Raw genomic sequence first — 21,664 nt, forward strand, 5'->3', positions numbered from 1 at the left:
AACTGTCAACTACTTCCCAATTAAGATCCAATTTGCTTAGGCTGCATAAAATCTTCGATGTGACACTTATGTGCTCCGGAACTCTGCCTTCAGGAACATCAAAAACATCTTGAATTTCAAAATTAAAGAATTTGGCATGGGGATTTTAGACAAATTTTTTCTTGCAGTAATGCATGAGAAGACTTGTAATGTCTGTCCTTCTATCACTGTTGTCAGGTGTAAATTTTGAGTGAGCTGCTAAGATTTACTGTTCAATTCATGTTTCCTCAATCCACCGTGCCCCAAGTAATTTCAGGGGAACTGCTAGGACTGTATCGAAAATAAATGCTACATTACCGTGGTGTGTAATGTTGGCAAAATTTGGCCTCAAACTCAAAAATATTACATTAAAAATACTCTCTCTAAAATGCAAACATCCCATATTTACAGCTGTAGAAAATACTGCTACAACTTTGTGATGTGTGGGTGTATGTGTGTAAAGTAGAGTTGAAAGTGCTGTATTGGTTGATCTTGTGGGTCATTCTTAAATAAGACTTCATTTGAAAACATTTTAACTGATTGTGCTTTGTATTTTCTGTAGTGAATTAAGGAGCCTAGTTAGTTTTCAGCATTAAGAGCAGGTTGCTGCAGCATATCTGCAATATAACGGGAATTATATTTGTTAATGTACTTTGGGAGCATTTAAATTCTAATCACGCAGACGAGAGGAAATTTCAAGTGATGGCAAGTAAATTTAAATTACACAACAGTAAAGACTTTCATACCTTTGAAAATATTTCAGCACTGGCTTTTTTTTCACTTGCTTTGATTATCCATGATCACAGCAGCAGAATTCTATTGCTGTTGCCATAATTTCTGAAGCATAACTGTGCTAACATGAAATATGTATATATAGGTACATTTGCCAACTTGTTTTAATTTTGTCATTGGCTTTCCACCTCATATGTTGGGAGGGGCTGCTGATCAGTGCAGTGGCTGAAGGAGAAGGCAGAATTGTTGCAGCAGAAAATGAAGATAAGCAGGCAACATTTGCAGAAAAAGTAGGCACTTTTTCTGTGGTTTCAGAATCAAGAAAATAAGATTTCCATCCCATAAAACCTGTCTCTGTGACCTCTGGGAGCCCTCCGTGGCCATGCAGGTGTTGGTAGCACACAAGCACTGTGTAAGGCAGGATTCTTATGCGACATAAAATTGTCAGTCTTGTCCTTGTTGAGCAATCCTCTGGATTAGGTCTCACAAGCTGTGTATGTCCAGTAATCTAATGGATATAGCTTGGCTTCTCCTGCAAGCTGGATCTTGGCTAAGGTAGGAAAATGGAATACAAGATATGTAGTGACTGTGGAAGGGGAGGACAATTCTTTCCAGGGAAGCATTTTCCTACCCTTCTCAAGCTCAATGTCCTCCTACCATGAGTTTTTTCACCGCTTCAGCAACACCTGCTTATTGTAAAAAAGAGAGGAAAGAACTAAGCACCACTGTAACCAAAAACAGAATTCCCCATTTTTTTAAATTCTGTGTTTAATCTCTGCTTTTTAATCATATGCACAGCAAGAAAAAGGGGATGTGCTCTAGCAACTTGTCAGCTATGAAGCAGTACAAATTTTTAGCTAGAATCATGCTATCAGTTGGAAGTAAACAATAAGTCTGCATATATTTAATTATTTACTAAATTTTGAGTTATACTATTTTTTTAATTATGTTAATGAGGCAGTCTCCAACACTGCAAGCCTTAGGGCTTGAAGTGCAATTTCAATGCTTTGTAATAAATTTGCTGAACTTTGGAAAAAGATGAAATGGCTTAATATTAAACATTTGCTTGATTTAAATTTTACTAACTCATGCACTTTATAACTCATATTCTTTCAGTGCAATGTACAGCCCTAGCAGAAGGACCATAATAGTAATTGTGAGTTAGTGTTCCTTTTGCACACAGGTTTTGCTTATAAACTTGATGAATAAAGGCCTGGCTGTTGAGGGAATGGTAAAGATCTATTGTGCCTTGCACTTCAAGGTCATTGGTTCAAGCACACATCATTAAAGGCAGAAAGTTAACATCTGACTGGTGCTTCATAACATACATTAAATGAGTTAGTGGTGTCAGTGGAGACAAGGAAGGGAAACAACCAGTTCAATAACAAGAAAAAGGATAGGACTAATGCACACCTCCAAAAAGGGGGAGGAACTGGGAGATGCCCAATCTCGTCCTGTCTTCCCCTGCATGCAGTCCCAAGGGCTGTAGTCTTTCCTCAATCTGGAATGGTTGTAGCCACCCTGCTTGTTCTCATTTGGTAGCATAAGCTCAATTGAGTTGAGCTGGGTAAATACTTAGGTGGAAAAGGATCCAAGGAAAATGCAGGTAGAAGAGGGTTTGATGATGAAGTAATAGTGAATCTGGTTTGGTGCTGCACAACAGGCTCTTTGAAGGGGGCTGCCACACTGATATTCTGGCCATTGGTCATTACCTCAGGCATATAAATCACAGGCAGAGAACAGTTCAAGTGCTTTCAAGTGAGTAATTACAGCCTGCCAATGGTAATTCTCCAGAAAAGTTAATCGCATGAGGTGCTCTCTCTTTTGATCAGTTGTGATTGTTGCTTAAGGCTCATTTAAAAAAGTAGTTGCTTTTCAGTGATGTGATTCCTTTATGTGAGACCTTTATGAACATTAGGTGTGTTTAGAGGAAGGAGTTTGTGGAACATGGCAGTGATTGTTTTATTAGCCATATTTAGTTGTCAAAACTAAGTAAATCGCTTCTGCCTGCTCTAAAAAGTGCATTCTTTTTCCTTCAGCTTTTTCCCTTCCTTTGGTCTTGTTGTCATTGTTTGCTTTGAAACCTGGGTTGACACTGGACCCAGGATGTCTTTACTTAATGTATATATAGGACTTAGTGAAAGAAATTATTTCAGCCTTATAAAAGAGCCCTGTGACATTTCCTCTGTGGTACCTTTATTCAGGAACAGACCAAAGAGGGAGGTGGGGGGAGATCAAACAGAAAACTTAACCTAAGTAGTTCCTTTATTAATAAGACCCATTTAGAACATTTTGTGAATAAGAAGGAAAATAAGGTGAGAAAAACCAGAGAAGGAGAAACTCAGCCTGAATTTCCAGAAAAAAAAAATACTGAGATATGCAACCCTGGCTTGGTTTGGTTTGTTTCTTTTGCCCTTTAGCCTTGTTACTTGTGTAACATAAAGTTTTTATACCTTTGGAAGATGTTTTAGTCAAAGGTTTTTTATAGTTTTAATATGAGTCTACATTGAAAATACTTAGTAATATTTTACATTTAATGTGAGATTTTCTTTTTATTCTCAACACTTCACTGAAGCAGAAAGTATTTTTTGAAGAGCTCTTGCCGATCTGAGCCACTGAATTAATTAATGTCGCAGTTGTTTATTGATAGGTGGTCTCACTTAATTGTAATGGGGAAAAGCCAGCGGAAGATTTTGCAATGGAATTTTATGGATGAAATTGTGGTTTACTTTTAAGTAAGTATGCAATGCTCAATGAAATGATCTCTGGAACCTTCGTAAATATTTTATTCAATAACCTTAGCCCACATTTTTTTTATGAGGAGTGAAGTTCTGTCTTTTTTAGATTTTAAAATGTCAAAAGTTTCTATATAAAAATATATATTTCAACCTCTAGGTATTCAAGCATTGCAAGATTAGTATTTTTTTTCATAAAGGATTCTATCTAAATCCACATAATAAATTATTTTCTTTTTAAAATAGACCGGGGGGGAAACATGCATAGGATATGTCAGGTCTTTTCTGAAAGAAAACAAGATAATTAATCCCTCACTTTGCACCTTGTTTATTTTGCCTCCAAACTCGAATAGAAAACTTTTTTGACATAAAAAGCAATTAGGTTTAAACTTGTTGTCATCTCAGAACATTACACAACTTCTAGGTAATTAAAAAAAATTCTTCAATCTCAAGTTATGGCAACCTGTGATATTTAGTTGGAGGATTTTTAGGATTTAAAAGAAAAACAACAGAACTTTTATATTTCAAACTATTATTGCATCAGCTTTATTGGAAAAAGCTGAAGTTGTTCAAGTGATCTCGGTAAAACAATTTGGACTACGATTCCCGGAATGCTCATGAAGCTGACATATCTACATGTTCTCAAAAAGTCATAATCCATCATTCTGATGCTAGATCGATGGATTATGACTTTCTGATGTCAGATCTGTGAATTAAGGCTTTTTTGAGTACAGCCTGCTATCCAATTATTGTCCCTATTCATATATTATAAATCATTATTCCTTCACCAGGTAGTCAGCAGTTTCTATTTCCTGAAGTTTCAGAGCCTTCTTTTTTTAGCCATTGTGGCACTCCCATTGAGCAATCAAAAACGGAGAGCACTGACCTGAAAAATAAAGCTTCTATCACAGCAAATTGTTGAGGGAGCAACAGTCGTTTCTAATTCTTCTAGTTTCTGTTGAAACAAATCTCATCCCCTTCCTGCACAAACAAGCAATATAATAAATTAGTACAAAAGTCAGTAGTTGGCACATACTGACTTCATTTTTAAGTGCTCATGCCTGAGTTTCTTAAAACTGATGCTTTTTTCTGAGAAGTTGCCATTTTTTTATGTGAAGAAAGATCAGCTTCTGATTTAAAGCTGAAATTTGCCAGCGTGCTACCTTAAGTGACTGTGTCTATTAGGTGCTGTTAAACTGAAGCTCCATTGAATGAATTATTTATAGAGTAATAAACTTACCTCTAATGTAACGGAATGTATGATAAAAATAAAAAAATGCTTTACTGTAACCAGTTTAGGTGTCAAATCAAAACACATTTAGAACAACTTTATTAAAAGATATTCAGAAAAACAAGGAGGAGTGGTTTTAGGACCTGTCGTGCATTCAGAAAAGTCATTAAATGAAATGTAATCATGCTGTGTTGGAGAGTTATCTCAACAGATTTCTCAAGCTAAGGGAATTTAGGTCTGGTCTGTGTGGATGGAGAAAATCAATAGTATGATCTTGTTGGGTTTTATTTCATTTTGCTGTACTGATATTCTTCATTAGGATGCAGTTTTCACAGTAGATGGCTGTGCATAAAATATGCACAGTCAGGACATTGCTGGTGGAGTAGTTGTCAAAAAGGATGGTAATCGATGAAAAGGAGTGTGGTGTAATGAGTGGAGTAGAATTCATCTTTATTAACTATTTGTTCTAGTCCTGTGACTGTTGTGAGAGAGCTGTCATAGTGCTGGCTCATGCCTCAGTTTCTCCTTTGGGTGGCCACATGGATTCTAAAATCTGTGTTCCAAGGACCGTTTCCTTGGCACTCTCCTGATAAACAGGTTTGTGTATCTTGTGTTACCCATGTTGCTCTTCAGTCAAGGGTGTTATCAGAAACCATATGAGAGAGTTAACAGACATTTTGCACATCCTGCCATTAAGTAGTTGGGGGTACAGTTTGTAATATTTTAATATAAGGGGAAAAACATTGTCTGACATATTCATCTCATTCTTTATTGTTTATTTCAGGAGTTCTGGTCATTAATGGCATCCTTTTTCTCACCTTCCTTTTACTGTTACCTCAAATTTTGGCCATCAAGGCTTCCAGGGTGCTGCAGAGCACTGGAAAGAGGTGATTTGTTGTGAGAACAGAAATAGTTTTCTATGAATGCCTCTGCAGAAAACATTATTTCAAGGACAAGTGCCAGCACAGGGATGGACCTGGGGCGGGGCTCCAAAGCCTTCCTTGTTTCAGATAGCCCAGTTCTGCTGGTGGGGAGCCGAGTGAAGCTCCTTCTGCCACCCACAGAAGTCTGCTCCAACCCATTTTCACATTTCCTGTAAACTGCAGATGCCCACTAGATGGAGACATAATATTTTATACATTAGTGGCTGTACAGATGGTAATCAAACCCACCAGCTGCTGCCTGCGCATTCCGGGCACCTCGCCAATTTACTGGCAGTATGTTGACTGGGAAGCAGACAGTGACACACTTTGATCGAAAAGCTTGTATGATGATTTTTTTTTTGTTGTAATATTATTGTTTTTTTAAAAAAAAATGATAAAAGAGATCAAGATGTGTATCTTGATCAAAGGGTACTGCTGTCTGCTTTCCCATCAGCAACTTCTAATTTATAGAAATCAGATTGCATGGAAAGCAATCAGCAAAGGTTTGAGGTCTTTCTTGTTCTCACTGCCAAGGCATACTGACAAGTGAGAAAATTAAAATCAGGGAAGGTAGGGAGAGAACTAGTAAAACACTGGTTGAAATATAATTATTTAAAGTTCACAATTTTAATAATTTCAAGGCTGCTTAAAAATCCAGTTAAAGTGTCGCCATTTATCATTCACTTGTATTATAAGAGCACCTTAAGGTCTTTCTCTGATGGAGGGTGTTGCTTTGAGACTAATTTACCATGGAGAGAGAAATATATCTATTACTTGTTGTCATGGAAAAATAACCTGTCTCTGGTTCTGGGGCCAAGTTTTTCAAAGGTATCAGCTCTGTTTTTCATATGGAGCTGTGCATCCAGTAAAATTTATAAGCGTGTATATGTGATACAATGGACACCTGTAAAGAATGCTTAAACCAGTCAAACCTATAAATGTGAAGATACTTTGTGCAGAGGGACTTTAAGGAAAAATTTTCTATTATACTAGGTAAGGTCTTTTCTCTTTAGGGTCTGTAGTTGAGTCATTTTTGTTTTCAGCTCTTGGTATCGACTGCTTCTTTAAAAGCCTTTTTGTAATTTTACTTTTCAGGCTTAAAAAACAATTAGCAGTTGCATATATATATATGTATGTGTGTGTTTTTGTGTGTATGGACTGTGTTTCCATGCAGGGGTCAATATTTCTGGCCAACATAAAAGCACAAACCCAGTGACAGTGACAGTGGTGAGAATTGCTTCACATTTTTCAAACCAAAATGGAGAAGGACATGATAGAAGGACCTGGGATATGTGACATTTTGTCTAGATCAAGCAAGGCACTATTGGACAGAAGAAGCTTGATGTAGGTAAGGAAGTGAATAGGGCCCACCTCCAGGAGTCTTCAGAGTGTGATCTTTGATCTGGTCTCTGGGTTATGCTGAGCCTTACTGCCTGTCCTCCACCCATGAGATGTGGTTGCTGCTTCCCATCACTCTTGCTCTTTTCTTCCACAGCACCAAATGAAGTCCTGTGTCCTCATCCAGCCTGCCTTTCTCTCTGCTGCCAGCCAAGCTTCCCAGCAATTAGTGATTTTCCTATCTTCTCCTCCACTTCTCTCCTTGGCAATCCAGACACATTGGATTTTCCTGCTGAGTGCTTTCTTCTAAGGGTTAGATCAAAAGACAGCAACTTCAGAGTAGGCGATGTCATGTTTCTGGGTATGGTTCTGCATTCTCAAGAGAAGATGCTGCCATTGGGTGCTTGCTCCCTCTAGGTATTTATGACATTGCTATTTAGGAAAGCTGCCAAGGAAAAGGTGCTGCTGAAAGGAATAAATAAAACCCTTTGGCATCATTGCTTCATTTTTTCCCATCAAAAGCTGACACATTGTCTTTATCTCATCAGGCAAACTACGTGCAAACTTTGTTATCACGTGTTCTTTGCCTATTTTTGTAGAACAGAGTTTCTCAGAAAGACAAAGTACAAGGGGAGTAGAGGAAAGGCTGCAGTGTAGAATTCAATGCAGTACTCTTTAGCTTCACTTATTCTATGGCTGGCTTAAGATTTTCACTCCAGGGTTGGAAGTGTTTGCTCTCTATTCTGAGTTGTGATATGATTGTGGAAATCTTTGAGCAAATGTTAGATTTTTGTTGGTTCTGTTACTTGTGTGTATGGTAATTTTCTATAAGATGTAGTTAACAGAGTTTATAAGCGATAAGGAGTTAAGAGACTGTTTTTAGTTTGGTTTTTTAATTAGAGAGAAATTATTCAGTAGAAATGTTTGTTTCTTCTCATGCATTGTTGGAACAAATTCTAAAAATCCACATTGGATTATGTGATTTGTCATGAGCTTCCTAACAAGTCAAAGCAGAATGAGATTTATGCTATTTTTCAGCAGAAACCATTTCATGCCCCAACAGAAATGGAAATGACTGTTCTCAGAAACCTTCCAAGTTGAAGTGGGAGGAGATAATCTGTAAGGAGATGTTACCTTCTCAAAAACAACCTCACATCATCCAAGGTGTGGTTGGCTTTGGCAGTTTACCAAGGGGAAGCTTTACTAGATTTCAAATCACCCACCTAGCCAAGCTGTGCTGAGGCAAGGCTTTGTTTAACTCCTGCATTCACCAGACCAGCCCTGCCCCTACCCACAGCTGCGTTTTTATCGAACGTGAATGACAGGATTATAAGGGAGAGTTAAAACAAACACAGGCACTCACACAGAGATGCAGCATAAACAGATTTATGAACACGTACGTAATGAGAGAGCCTCTTTACATTGGGGCACGATATCCAAGTGTCACGTAAGGAAGGGAGGGTTTCTTTAGACTAACAGGCCATGGTTACAACTCTGCAAATTCAAATTCCATAGAAATGGAGTTGTAAAGAAGCACCAATACCTTAGACTTATGTGGAGGGTTTGTGTGTGCTGACCAAATATTCTGGTGTTAAAATAGACTAGTTTCACAGAGAGAGGTGACTGAAAACTGTAACTGAAATTTCAGAGAGCTGGCTCGCTTCTGCATTCCCAAATTGGGAAATGTATGCTAATGGCATAATTTTTATGATAAAAACATGAAAAATAAGTCCCTAAAATAGTGTTGAATCAATTTTCTGATAAAACAAATTTGTTTTCCCATTTGTGATTAAAATGACCTACAGTAAGATTTTTTTTTTAACTAGGTGTTAATTAAAAATATGGAAATGGATTTAAAAAACCTTGCAGTTCACAGTGGAAGAATTACCATAACTGATCTGTTCTCAGAGCCATGGCTGTTCTGAGATGTTTTTAAGATGTCTAAGTTACTGGTTGTTTTTCTGCCTGATTGTTTCCAAAGCAAAATGTGATTCCAATAAAAACAGTAATTGAATTTACAGTCCACAGGACAAATTGTTGTTTTAACAGAAACTTACACACTCAGGCAAAGACCTTATGTTTTAGGTCTAATAACAAAGAACACAAGCTCCCCATTTTTATGTGGCCATATATTGTACAGTTTTCTAATGTGGCATTTTTTCTTTAAGAAATCTATATTGTATTTTTAAAATTATGTGAGCAGTTTTTTCCCCCTCTTAACTCTGGATCAATATTCCTTAGGTTGTGTTGGTTTGGGTTTTTTTTAAAGCAACCTTTTAAATGTTAGTGCAGCTATTTTCTGTAGCATCAGCTGGGGGTGAATCAATACAGAGAAGCCTATCCACATCTAATGCACCTAATGACTGAGAGGAGTTTGGAGAGAGCTTGTTCATCTGGCATTTGGTGCTGAGAGAACGTGCAGAGCGCAGGGCAGTTGTGTGAGGGGCTTGTCCATGACCAGTGTTGTGTGGAGAAAATGCTGATTTCAGAGGACGTGGGTAGGACAGGAAGGCTGTCCAACAGCAGTGGCAGACAAAGGCAGGAGGTGGGACCTCTTTCCAGCGTCAGGCAGTGACTGCCCTTTACTGTACTTTTTTTCTGCTGTCAGACTTTCTCTGCAGGCACCCCTGGGCTCTTCTCAAGCCCTTTTTGTTCTAAAAGGTGGGGGGATTAAGTTTTCCTAGGTTTTTGGAATCTTGGTGCCTTTTTTTTCCCATTTAGGTAAAGCCTGAAGTCTGTGCTTGCTGAACTAAGAGAAGTTTGGTGGGGCTCAGCTCCAGGGGCACACATGCTGGAAACAGCCATGTCTACATTAGCAGGCTTTTTTTGGAAGTCTTAGGGCTGACCTAAAGCCCTGTGGAACAGTAAGAGTTGGTGAGATATTGCTGCATCTCGGATGTAACACCTGGAAAAAACAGTCCAGGATAGTGCCAACAGCTGTCTGACTCTTCCCCTAGACACTCAGGGGTGCAGGAGGAACACGTGGTGCTGGTAATCATCTCTGAGTTCCTACAGTGACCATTTGAATAAAAAAGGGAATATTTCATACTTCTCAGCACCAGGCAAACCAGGGAACCTGAGTGAGGAAGCCAGCTTTCCTAGGTTCCCCTTGGGAAAAGGCCAGAGAGAAGGCTGTGCTTGCTGCAGTCCAGGGCAGGTACATTAAGGAATTTTTAGGTTTTTGATTCATCTTACTTGACTTAGTTGACTGTCTCTCAGGAGAGGAAATTGTCTTTGCACTTCCTGCAAGCAGGGGTTTAGGGGGTTGACAGAGCCCCTAAAGCAGGTGTGATGAATACCAGCCCCCTAAGCAATTTAATTCTTATAGGCCATTTTGTTGCCAAAGGCACATGCTCTCATGCAAATTGGTTTTCTGAGAGTATGGAATTGCAGCAAGTATTTATAAAATTTTTGAAGCCTGTCCCAGAAAGAAGGTACCAAGATGCACCTGGCCAAGTTTTGTTTCACATTTTTATCATAATGTTTTCAGCATTCATATTGGTTCTTTACTGATTAAATAATGTGGGAGAAGATATGCACAACAAGGAAGCGTAAAGCTCCAACCTGATAAAGGTGGATGCCACTGCCTGTTGTTCATTGGGTTCAACAGAACTTACTTTTATGTTTTCAGATGTGATCATATGAGTAATAAAATGGCCTTCATTTTTTAAAAACATTTATAGCTCTAGGTAGGTGGTTCCTCTGGGAAAGGTGCTTATGAGGTTTTTTTCTTTGTTTTTTACATGATTTTAGATCCCTGTTGATTATGACTGTACGGCCAGAATAGGAGCTAGCTGTTCTTTGGTTGTTCCATGGTGTGTTCTATAGCCCCTTGAACTGGAAAGAGGGGGTTGGTACTTTGAAGAGTCCAGACATGCAAAAGTTGCACTTTCAAGAACAAAACAAAACAAAACAAAAAAAATCGTTCACTTCACTCCTCCTGAAAATCTGTATTTTTTTAAAGGGTTATGTTAGCCTTGAGTATTTAAAATGATGAAATAATTAAAATGATGAAATAATGAGTTGCTTAAAAATAATTGTTTGGTTCTTTTTCCATGCAGTCTAGCTTTTGAGCTTTCAAGATTCATGTTTTCAGTCTTTCCTCTGCAACCATAAGAGCTAACTTTATTTTTAAATGAAAGCTGAAATTCTCTTGTAATCCCATAACTCTAGGAGATTTGGCAATGCTAAATGCAATGTGAATTTAGAGTGACCATTCCAAGGTGAATCATTTAGTGATGTGTCCTCAGCATTAAAGCCAACTGGGGATTTTTTTTTATGTCTTTTATTTTGTCTTTCTAAATAATCTGCAGATTGGCAGCAATAATTGGAAGCTTGGTAAAAGCAGTAGAAGACAACTGCAGCCTAGTAAAATCAGGGGGTTTTGTTGTTGGTTTTTTTTCCTGGTATGTTAAGATAGATTCTTACAGAATCTAGGTATTAAGGGCACTCTGCATTAAGATATCTCTAGAGAGGAAGGCTTTGGTTGTTTTTGTAGAAGCACCCTTTTCTACTCAGTCAAGCATTAAAATTGGCAACAGTTCCTGGAGTAGCAAGAAAATCCTGGTTGTCCTCATGTAGTTACTGAAAACAGTAAGAGGATATGTAAAAGCTTTAACTCCAAGGGAAAATATTTATAACTGTGACATTGTGTTTCCTTACAGTAATTTATGGGCAAAATGTAGGAAAGGAGGAACACAAGCTATAAATAATATTTCTTATGTAAACATAATGGCAGTAGCAAATTCTTTTTATTTAAAAATTAATATTGATGTTCATTAATATAAATTACCACATTTCAGATGACTCTGATGTCCTTGAGGCCAGATGTCACTGACTGATTTACAGCTTCCTGGGGGGAGGAGGAGATCCTGTTTTGTCAATGGAGGCACCAAATTGCTTCAAATAGCTATTTTAGACTAGATTCTTTACTAATGTATTGTCATCAAAGTCCATTCACATCACAGATCAGAAACATGGAAAACTCTTTTAGAACATATTGACTTGGATTTTGAAATACAGGAAAAAGAGCATATAGCTTACCTTTGACTCATTGAACTTCTCTGTCTTTTAGGAATAGTGATTTGAAAACTCCTGCCCAGCAACATGCACACAGAATTTCCATGTGCATCATTAGCAACCAAGGAACATCCTTCAGAGGCAGAGTTTCAGGCCTTCATTGATCTTAATTCTACTTTTAATATTAATACAAATGCATGTAGCAAGGGTGTGCAGGAGGAAGCTCTGCTACCTTAGTCACACCACAGAGATCAGATATCTGGATTTAATTTTTGAGTGCTTCATAAAATCCTTTGTTCCTTTGGACTTCATGTATTAGATTGCTGCAAAAGAGGATGGCAGATGTATTTGCAGAGCTATCAGCAGCTTCCCAGGAACCTCCTGTGGGAACGCTCGTGGGCGATGCCTCCGCAGGCAGATGGGGTGGATTTGTTTTGTTTGCCTACGCTGGCAGGTAAAAGGGGAGGGATTAAAAAAAGCAGGCTGGTTTAAGTCAGTGCATCTCTGTCCATTAGGTATTCATTCAAATTCAGCCACATGAAATACAGGCATCCAACAAACCACCTCTTGTAAGTGCCTTTTATTGCAGCAGCTGAAATTCAGCACATTTGTAGGTGTGTGGCCCGCCATGCTTAGCATGAATAGCAAACTAATGTAAATCCTGTATTACAGGGTTTGATAGGAAAGCTCACATTTATAGGAGAGAAATCTGTGCAGGCCTCTGGTAGCACCAAGGTCCCAGAGCAAACAAGTACAAACTACACAAGTGATATGAATATAGAGAATAACGCACAAAGAATTCCCTTTTTGAAACTCATCTGCCATTCAAATAAATCAAACCAATATCCACTGAAAGGCTTGGAAAGATGTTACAAGGCTTTAGAAATGGTCCATGTTGAATGTGGGATCTTTTTTCCAATCCTTATAAATAATTATTTTCCTATATGTGGTAAGTTTAGCTGCAGAGAATTTATGTTTAGACTGTGTGGAAAGGAGTACGGAATCTCAGGTAACATCAAGCTGAGAAAATGGTTTTTAAATATTTCTGTGATACAAAAGTCTTCTATCAAAGAGGCAAATGCATCACCCCCTCAGTCTTTTTTCTCATTTATGAAATAAGTAAACATAAACTCTGAATTCTCATTTTCTGCAAGTGCATTAGTGAAGCCAAACTGACCTTGACCTTAGCTTTGCTAATTCCCAAACTCTGATATTTATTCCTGGAGTACATTGTTCTCCTTCATACCACATATATAAATACTGCAAGCCTTTCCAATGCCTTGAATTAGAGTGTAAGTAAATAGCTAGTTTTAATCTACATAATATTTTGAGAGCAGACATTCTGTGCTATGACTATTAAGATATTTCCAGCAGCCATTTCTATAATACTAAAATCTCTTACATATATTATTTAAAGTAACACTATCAGCCAGGGCTTGTTATATGCCACAGAAACTTTAAATAATAAAATACAGCATGGATAAAATCTGCAATAATAGTAACTTAAGCAAAATTAATTTAAGTAACAGATAACATCTGGGAGAAAATGCAATGGTATATTGGTAAGTTATGCAACCACATCTGTGGAACTCATCTATTAGAATGCTTTACCAATCTTCTTTGCTGTTACTATTCTGTTTTAGAAATTTCTCTGTGTACTGTTCTACTCTTTTCTCTTTTCTCTGCCTACATTTGTAAAAAGGCAATTTGCTACCTCTCAACAACGAGAAAAGTGTGTGAGTTTATGTGCAGAACAGCATAGCGCTTTTTATACAAACCTGTCTTTATGCACACTTTATGCACACTTATACCAGAAAGAATTCCAGAGCAGGACAGTGGCACGGGGCTGTGCTCTGAGAGCACTGTCTGCACCAGCTGAGTTCTCAGCTGGGCTGATGCCACTGGGCTGGGGAGATGGTGCTGACCAATCAGTCCCATATCAAGCTGTGCTGACTTCCCTGGCCAAGCAGCCTCCTGGCACCCCACCTCACCTCAGAACTGGTAAGAATAGTGCACCTAATAATGCGCCTTATTGTCCCTTCAGTCTCTTTCAGAGCAGCTGACACTGATATGCCAGCTACATTTGTGCAACTGCCTCACAATGTCTTTATGTTTGAATTCCCGTGGACCCGTTGGACTGCAGTGTGCAGGAAAATATTGCCAATTAATTTTTAAGGCATTATCATCTTGCTAGACTGTTTCTCACATTTCGATAGTTATATTGATTCAAGAGGACAGTTTGAGTAATACATCTTTGTCATAGTGAATAATGCTCGCATAATGACAAATCTTCAGGAATTAAAAAAAGGAGAGTGAAGTTTTTAATGTAGGTCACTGGAAGTAATTCACCATAAATTTACTCAGACTTCAGAAACTAGCAACATTTTTTTTTAAGCCTCTGTAACTGTATAAAACTTACTGTGTCTCCTTCTCTGTTTTTAAATAGATTTTACTACAGAGCCGTTGGTGCTATTAAACATGAGGTTTTGTTCAGAGGAAACACAAAGACTTAATTGTATTTTTTAAAGGAAAGTATTGCATCAGAAGGATTCATTTAAATACGTTTGTTGGCTTCGGGCTCTCACCACAATTCATTCGTTCTAATTTTCCCCTGGACTTGTTAAGGACACAATGTATAGAAAGGAGCAATGCAGAATGGCATTTTTAGGTCACTATACTTTGGCTGTAAACTGTAGTCCTGCTCATAAACTTGTTATTACTAAACAAAATGCTTCATATTCTACATTAAAGTTTCACAGTCTTTAAAAAAACTTTTGGCTGAATGTTGGGACTATTATGGCTCATTAAAGAGACTAGTTCTGCTGTAATTTAGTTATTTCTTAATGATCCAAGGGTTATTATTAGACATGGAACAGATGAGTAAAGAATGGCTCTCTGTAAAAAGATGCAGTGAAGTAAAAATATTATTCAGAAAAACAGAACCTCTGAAAATCTTATCCATGCAACAAAAGTGTATTCAATTGCTAGGAATTGATTCTAAAAACATGGTCTATTTTTATTACATAATTTGACTTTTTTTTTTTTTTTTTTTTTTTTTTTTTTTTTTTGGACTGGAGAGAATAAATTGAATGATAATTTAATCTAAATTAAAAAAAAATATATTTTGGGTGAATAGGTAACTAAGCAAAAAATATTTTAAGGAAGCAGAAAGTAATTTTGAATTGTCATCCATTTCAGCTAATATTTTAAATAAGAAAACATAATGTAAGAAGTTAGAGAAAAATGAAATAGTTGCTAAATTTAAAAAGCTCTAATTTTTAAAAAAATACAATTTGAAAACAAAGTGTCTTTATTTCTGAAAGTACAATTTGAATCTGTTTTTTCATTTTGATACCAAATGCAAACTTTCTGACTATTTCTTTTGTGAGTATATAGGCACTGACAAAGTGCTGAAAATTTGAATTACAAGTGATAAAGGAGAATGCTTCTATAACTCTCTTTCTCCTCAGTTATAATCTGCAAATCTTTCTGTCAGCCTGTTAGGTTCTTATAAACATGGGCTAATAATATCTACCTATTTTACTGAGCTCACACATAACAGGGACCTTGGTGGTAGTGACAGAGTCCAAACATAAGTTCTGAAAAGCTTTTAGGACTACAAAAGAGATTTTTATTGCAACAAAGTGGCTAGATCTAACTTTGTATTTCCAGTTGTTGCTATCTCTTCTGCAGATGTATAGAAGCTTTAATATTTTCAGCATGTTAACTGTAGCAAGTAACTAAATGAGCCAAATATCAACCTAGCTACAATTTCAAAAGTATGAGGAAATTAATTTATGGGAATTGCAATTACCCTGATGTGAATTAATGTCGTTTACTTGCACCATCCAAGCAAAATCCTGTTTGTAATCGCTGACTCAGAACTGGAACATCTGCCTCGTATTCTCAATGGGCACTTCCCCTGTAGAGGCCCCTAACACACAATTTCAGTGCTGTACCCTGCTCCTTGCTTGGTCACAAATGCCTTTTTTCGCCCTATTTGGCACATATGTTCCCTGTCATCCATTTTTTTAAAGTAGGACCCAAAACCTTGTTCCTTTAGAGGACACAGGGCTGCCTTCTGCATCACTCCTGAGAACCTGAGCATGAACTTGGTGCTTCATCCAGCTGCTCCATGGGGGAAAAGCCATGCTCTTGTCAGAGCATTCCTGGAGCTGCAGGTGCCATGGTCCCCCTCCCTGCAGTGAGGTTCCCACGGTCACAGCAAAGGAACAAGAAGAAGCAGCAAAACTCAGACCATTAGCAACTCTTAAAGTATAGTTACATATTAAAATAGTTTCCTTAGGGCCTTATTTGATTTAGTGTCACTGCAACTTCACTCCAACTGACTCCTTTGATACTCCCCTGCAATTCCAAACTGCAACAATGTCCCTGTTCAGAAGTGACAAATTTGCACTGGGAAGACGGAATGTTACCTAAGCACTGTGTTTTCTAAACGTAATTATCCACATGAGTAAGAATCTGTAGTGTTATGAAATTATGAAAATCATCTGTTCTTTCCAAGGATTATAAAGAGGGCCCCTTGAGATGCAACTAGAAATTAAAGCTGATCTATAATCATTTTCAGAATGCTTTCCAGTTCTGAGCACCTGGATAGTAACAGAAAAGGTATTGCTTTTTGCTGTTTGCCAACCATTTCATTTCCATTTTAAAAAAACTGCAAGAAATCTCCAAGCAATAATTAAACATAAATTACTTTCTTCTTTTTTCTTTTTTTCTATTTTATACTACCAGAATAAGATTGAACTTGACCAACCTGCAGTTTCCCCCTCAGAATCAGAATCTCAGGTACAGTTTTGTTCCTTTCAGTTTACTGGGGGGGGGGGGGGGGACTCTGTTTTTCTATGAATTTCCATTGGATCCCAGTCACTGATGGCATTTATTCTCTAGGACATAGCATGCATTCTCTTCTAAGATTGAATGAAAAGAGTTTTAATGCATTAATCAGTCAGCAGAGGACATTTCTTTGAGTGAGCCCATCTGGGCTCTCGCCCTGTGGGAGGATGTGTCTGCCTGGCCTTGGCCTGGGCAGTGTGAGACAGCCACGATGGTCTCTGTCAAGGCAGCGCTTCCCAGAAGCAGCTCTGTGTGTTGTTGCCTCTCTTTGTGCTGGTGCTGTTGGGTCTCATAGAGGGCAGGAAGATGGTCTAACTCAGTGTTTCCTCTGGCTGGTTGCTGCTAGGGGTCTGACCAGGGGGATTACCTGCAAGAGCCCTGTCCAGAGGCAGCATCTTCCAAAGTGGATGCTGTAGCTGGAGTCACTGCTGAAGATGAGAAGTCTGCAGTGTGTGAAATCCCAAATGAAATTATTGGCAACCTTGAGGTACTATTACTAGAAAGCTATTCACTAATTCTGTCTATGGTTAATTAGCTATCTCAGTCTTAATGAATATAAACTGTGTTTGTGCTAAAGCTGGCAAAAAGCACATCCATATGCTGTAAAAATGTGAATTAGACTCTATAAATAACTCCTAGTTTAGTCAGCTTACATATGATAAGAAAAAAATACTCAGTAATATGACAACATATATCTTCAGCCTTACTATGTGTCAAAAACACAGGCCAAATCCTGCTCTCAGTGATGTCAGTGATAAAATTCCTTGTTCGGGGTTCAGGACCAGCTGCTGTGCTAGAGTATATGCAATGTGTGCTTAATATAAATTGTTAGATGCATCTATATCACACATCCTTCAACTTGTGTAAGAAATTACTCACTTATGCCAATTTTAGGCTTTGTCTTGTAGGTGTGTGACTACACAAGAGCTGCCTTAATGAAACAGATCAGCTGTCAGTATGTGGTCTTCAGACTCTGAGGGGTCCATGATTTCTTTCTGTGAGGTTTATGGAAGGGAAGGAAGCTGCTGTCACTGGAATTAACAGGAAATGATTGAAAGTCAAATCTGCTAGAACAGTTTTGCACCAAGGAGCTGCTGGAATTTGGTCTTACTGGCAACAACAAGGTGGCATTAGGCACTTTGAACTTCAGATACAGCACATTAGACACTACTGACTAAGCAGCAGTTTAATAAATACCTAATATTATCTGAAAATACTGTGGTATTGGTAAATTGCTTTACTTGGACTATGCATCAGTAGGGAATATGAATAAGAATTATTATATCAATTAATATATGAATTAGAATAGATTAGATCTACCTATTTGAGTTCATATTCCATTTCAAAATGTCTCAAGAAATGGGAGGAAATCTCTGGCCTGTGTTATCTCATTCCTGTCCCTACCAATAGAAAAGAGTAGATACCTGGTTTTCACTTGATCTTGATGCCATTAATATCAGTGCTAAGAGGTTTTTTTCTTTACAAGACTGAACAGATGAGAAAAATATCTTGTTTTTTCCCCCTCAGATTTTAATTCTTTAATTCTGATACCAGTGTATAATTTTCACCTGTTTTCTCAGTTTCTTGACCTCCGAAGAAATCTTATAATTAGATTTTTACCTGATTCATGATAAAACTCATACCATTTTTTGTTACGTGTGAAATATGGTTTCGCAATCTGCATTATGTCTCAACATATGCATTAACAAGGCAGCTGTTGCTCTGATTGAGTCTAGAAAATAACTTTTAGTCAGGTATCACAGTGCTGACACTCATCGGTCTCAGCAGTGACCATAGTGAAGTGTGGTGGCACAGGATTTTCAGTGGAGGTAGGACCAGAGACAGAGGTGTATAAAAACTGGAGAAGAAAAGGCATCTGGAGTGGCTGGGAGTTGATTAACCTATAGGATCACTGTTCCAGCAACCAAGTATACACATCACATAAAGTGATGAAGACATATTTGTTGATTCTTGAATTGAATATGGTGAAGGCCGTCTCCAAAGATACAAAGCTGAGAGAGAAATGCCAGCCTTTTGGTTCTAATCTGAGCTACTGAGAACTTTGAAAACATTTCAGCTGTGGTTACACATTGATATATTGCAGAATAACAATAATAGGGATTTCTAGGACTGGGAAGCCACAAAGTTCCTAAAATGTCAGGTCACTGCAAGCACTTCTGGTACAAATCCATTTGCTTTATCGAAATTACCTGAATTCCATTAAGACTGTAACTCTGAGTTTTGGAACAGTTTACACTGAGTCTGTAAAAGACCTGTGAACCAGTCCCAGTTGTTTGAACAAAACTTTATGACTCTTAGAAATACTGTCATTGCGCTCCTTCCATTTCTCTTGTATTTTTGCAGTGATCAATGCTCATACTTAAAAATATGCATAAATAACCCATAAAACACCAGTGTTTGTGGCCCTTTTTCCAGTGATCCATCCCCCATTTCCAAGTGCCATACAATCAGAAATTGCTATGCATTATTACTGCCAAAGATTTCATTAGAATACATCACAACCCCTGTACCTTCCCCACAAATGTTACATTGCAAATTAAACACTCAATGTCTACAGGAGTTTGGATTTCCAGAATGAGATGCATATTCATAATTGTGTTCATAATTAAGACAGACAAGCAGCATCACAGAAATACATTTTTTTATTGTTCATTTTCAGTAATGCTTTTTAATTCCAGTACTGTTTCAATAAAACACATTACACTAGAGAACAAACATCTGCAGCAAAGGAAAACAGTAGGAACAACCAGGTCCCAAAGCAATTTTTCTGATTTGGTGTCTATTGGTAAAGGCTGTCTGAGAATACAGGAAAATTAGCCTATCTCCTAAGACAAGGTTACATGAGGAATGGCTGTCCCAGATCACTTCCTGCTCATGGCAGCCATGCCATCCATCGGAATTGTGCACGGCAATGTGATAACGTGTTATCGCGTAAGGACAGACTGGAACACCATTCTGTCTGCGAAACAGGAAGGTGTGGAGGATAATGTCTGCCTTGCTGCTCTACCCTGTGTCAAAACCACAAAGACAATGTGCAGCCTAAGATAGCTCCATCATAACCACTTCTTTCTTCTGATTTTCTTTACAGGCAGACGTAAATGAAAAGCTGCAAATGCAGGAAGAAGCTTAGACTTGGACAAGAGAAAAACTGAGAAGTCCTAAATAGCCAGATAAGAAAGGTGATGCTGAGTTTTGCAGGAATTGGTCAGCAGGGGATGGCACATACAGAGAGGCTGGCTCACTACCTGAACCAAATTATTTTTGTATAGAGGATAATGGTTCTATTAACATTTACCTGGAAGTATTTCATCCCAGTCCCTCAAATTTACATGTTCTGCCAGCATTGTTGTTTAGTTTAGACTTAAGCTGAAGATTATAAACACAAGGACACATAATTAAAACATGTTGAAGTTCAGTTTATTTCTGAATACAAATTCTAACTTTAAAAAAAAAAAAAAGCTGCAGTTTCATTCTCCCAGATGTGAAATACTTAACAGTTTCTGCTTTACACCTATGATTTTTTTCAGAAAATGTTGCTACAAGGAAAATATATAGAGAGAAAACATTATTTTGAGGCACTGTAGATATAATAAGGAGAGAATTTAATTAACATGTAATTACGCACCTTGCACTGTAGCTATTCATTAATAATATGTATTTTGTTTTAATTTGCTTCCTAAGCTTTAAAATAAATTTAATAGCTTGCACTTCTTTATTTCCACCATATTAATATTGCATAACTGAAGAGTTTGCACTTAAGTATTCCAAGAAGAGTTTCTTTAGATTTCAGTGGATTTTTTTCTGGAATGCATGTATCCTTTCATCTGAGAATGTTTCCATATTTTGTCAGACATTATAGAAATGTTTCGTGCTCAAAAGGATTCCAACCAAATAAATGACCTCAGAAGAACCGGTTGAACATCTGTGTTTCAAACTTGTAGCCTGTATTTGTTGTGTCACAGAACTCTGTGCCCTAGAAAGCATGTGAAATACAAGTCATGCTTTGAAGCATAAAGACTGGATTGGATTGCATGTTTAGTGGAATACATGAGAAACAGAGTATTTTATTCATTGCATTTTCATGTTTATTTACCACTAAGTAAAATTTAGGTTTTGTTTGATTAAACATCATTTTTTGATGGTGGTAAATGAAAAAAATTTGCAAGCCTGACTCAGTCATTCAAAAGAAGAAAACAGCTTGTAGCAGTTCTTCTAAAAGGTCTGATTTGATGCTGCCTGGCTTTCAGGGGCTGCTCCTGGTGAGGACAGCACTGAGTGTGCAGCTGGAAGGGTCATTCCCATGTGTTCAGCAGGACGTGGTCCCACAGCTGAAGACAACACCCAGTAGCTGTGCCTGGGCACCAGGAGCCTGGGTGTGCCCTGCAGACTGTGTGCCCAGTGTGGGCATGGAGCTCATGCAGACCAATGGTTCACTGGTTGAAAGGACAGAGCATTTTACTTGGTCTTATGCACTGAGAAAAATTCTTCCCCTGGTACCTGATAAGGAGAAGTAAGGCCTGTGATTATTCACTTCCAAGTTCTCTTGATTGCTGTTTCCAGTGCTGGCCAGAAAACTAGTGAGAGCTTCCTTTCAGCTATTAAAAGCTGTCTGTTCTGCTTTGAACAATGAAGGAATTATTGAGGCATTAGTAGTTTTATCTTTAAAAAAATATTTTGATTCCTGGTTATGTTCTTTGTTGTTTTATTCCTATGAAATACAATTTTTTTTGTTAACAAAACTTTCTGAAATCAGAATGTCCTTTATTTTGATACATAAATCCATCTCCCAA

At 37.8% G+C, this 21,664-nt stretch overlaps 1 protein-coding gene across 1 annotated transcript in view; it reads left to right on the plus strand.

Annotated features, from left to right (window-relative positions):
* Positions 1-20,795, plus strand: part of CABCOCO1 (ciliary associated calcium binding coiled-coil 1) — a 133,632-nt gene extending 112,837 nt beyond the window's left edge. Inside the window, exons 7-9 of the mRNA XM_053983226.1 lie at positions 16,752-16,805; positions 17,200-17,340; positions 19,963-20,795. Of these exons, the coding sequence (XP_053839201.1) occupies positions 16,752-16,805; positions 17,200-17,340; positions 19,963-20,004 (237 nt within the window). The 3' untranslated portion in view covers positions 20,005-20,795. The remainder of the gene's footprint in view (positions 1-16,751; positions 16,806-17,199; positions 17,341-19,962) is intronic.
* Positions 20,796-21,664: the final 869 nt, after the last annotated feature.

This window comes from Vidua macroura, chromosome 8 (genome assembly GCF_024509145.1).
Source record: "Vidua macroura isolate BioBank_ID:100142 chromosome 8, ASM2450914v1, whole genome shotgun sequence".
Classification (NCBI taxonomy): Eukaryota; Metazoa; Chordata; class Aves; order Passeriformes; family Viduidae; genus Vidua; species Vidua macroura.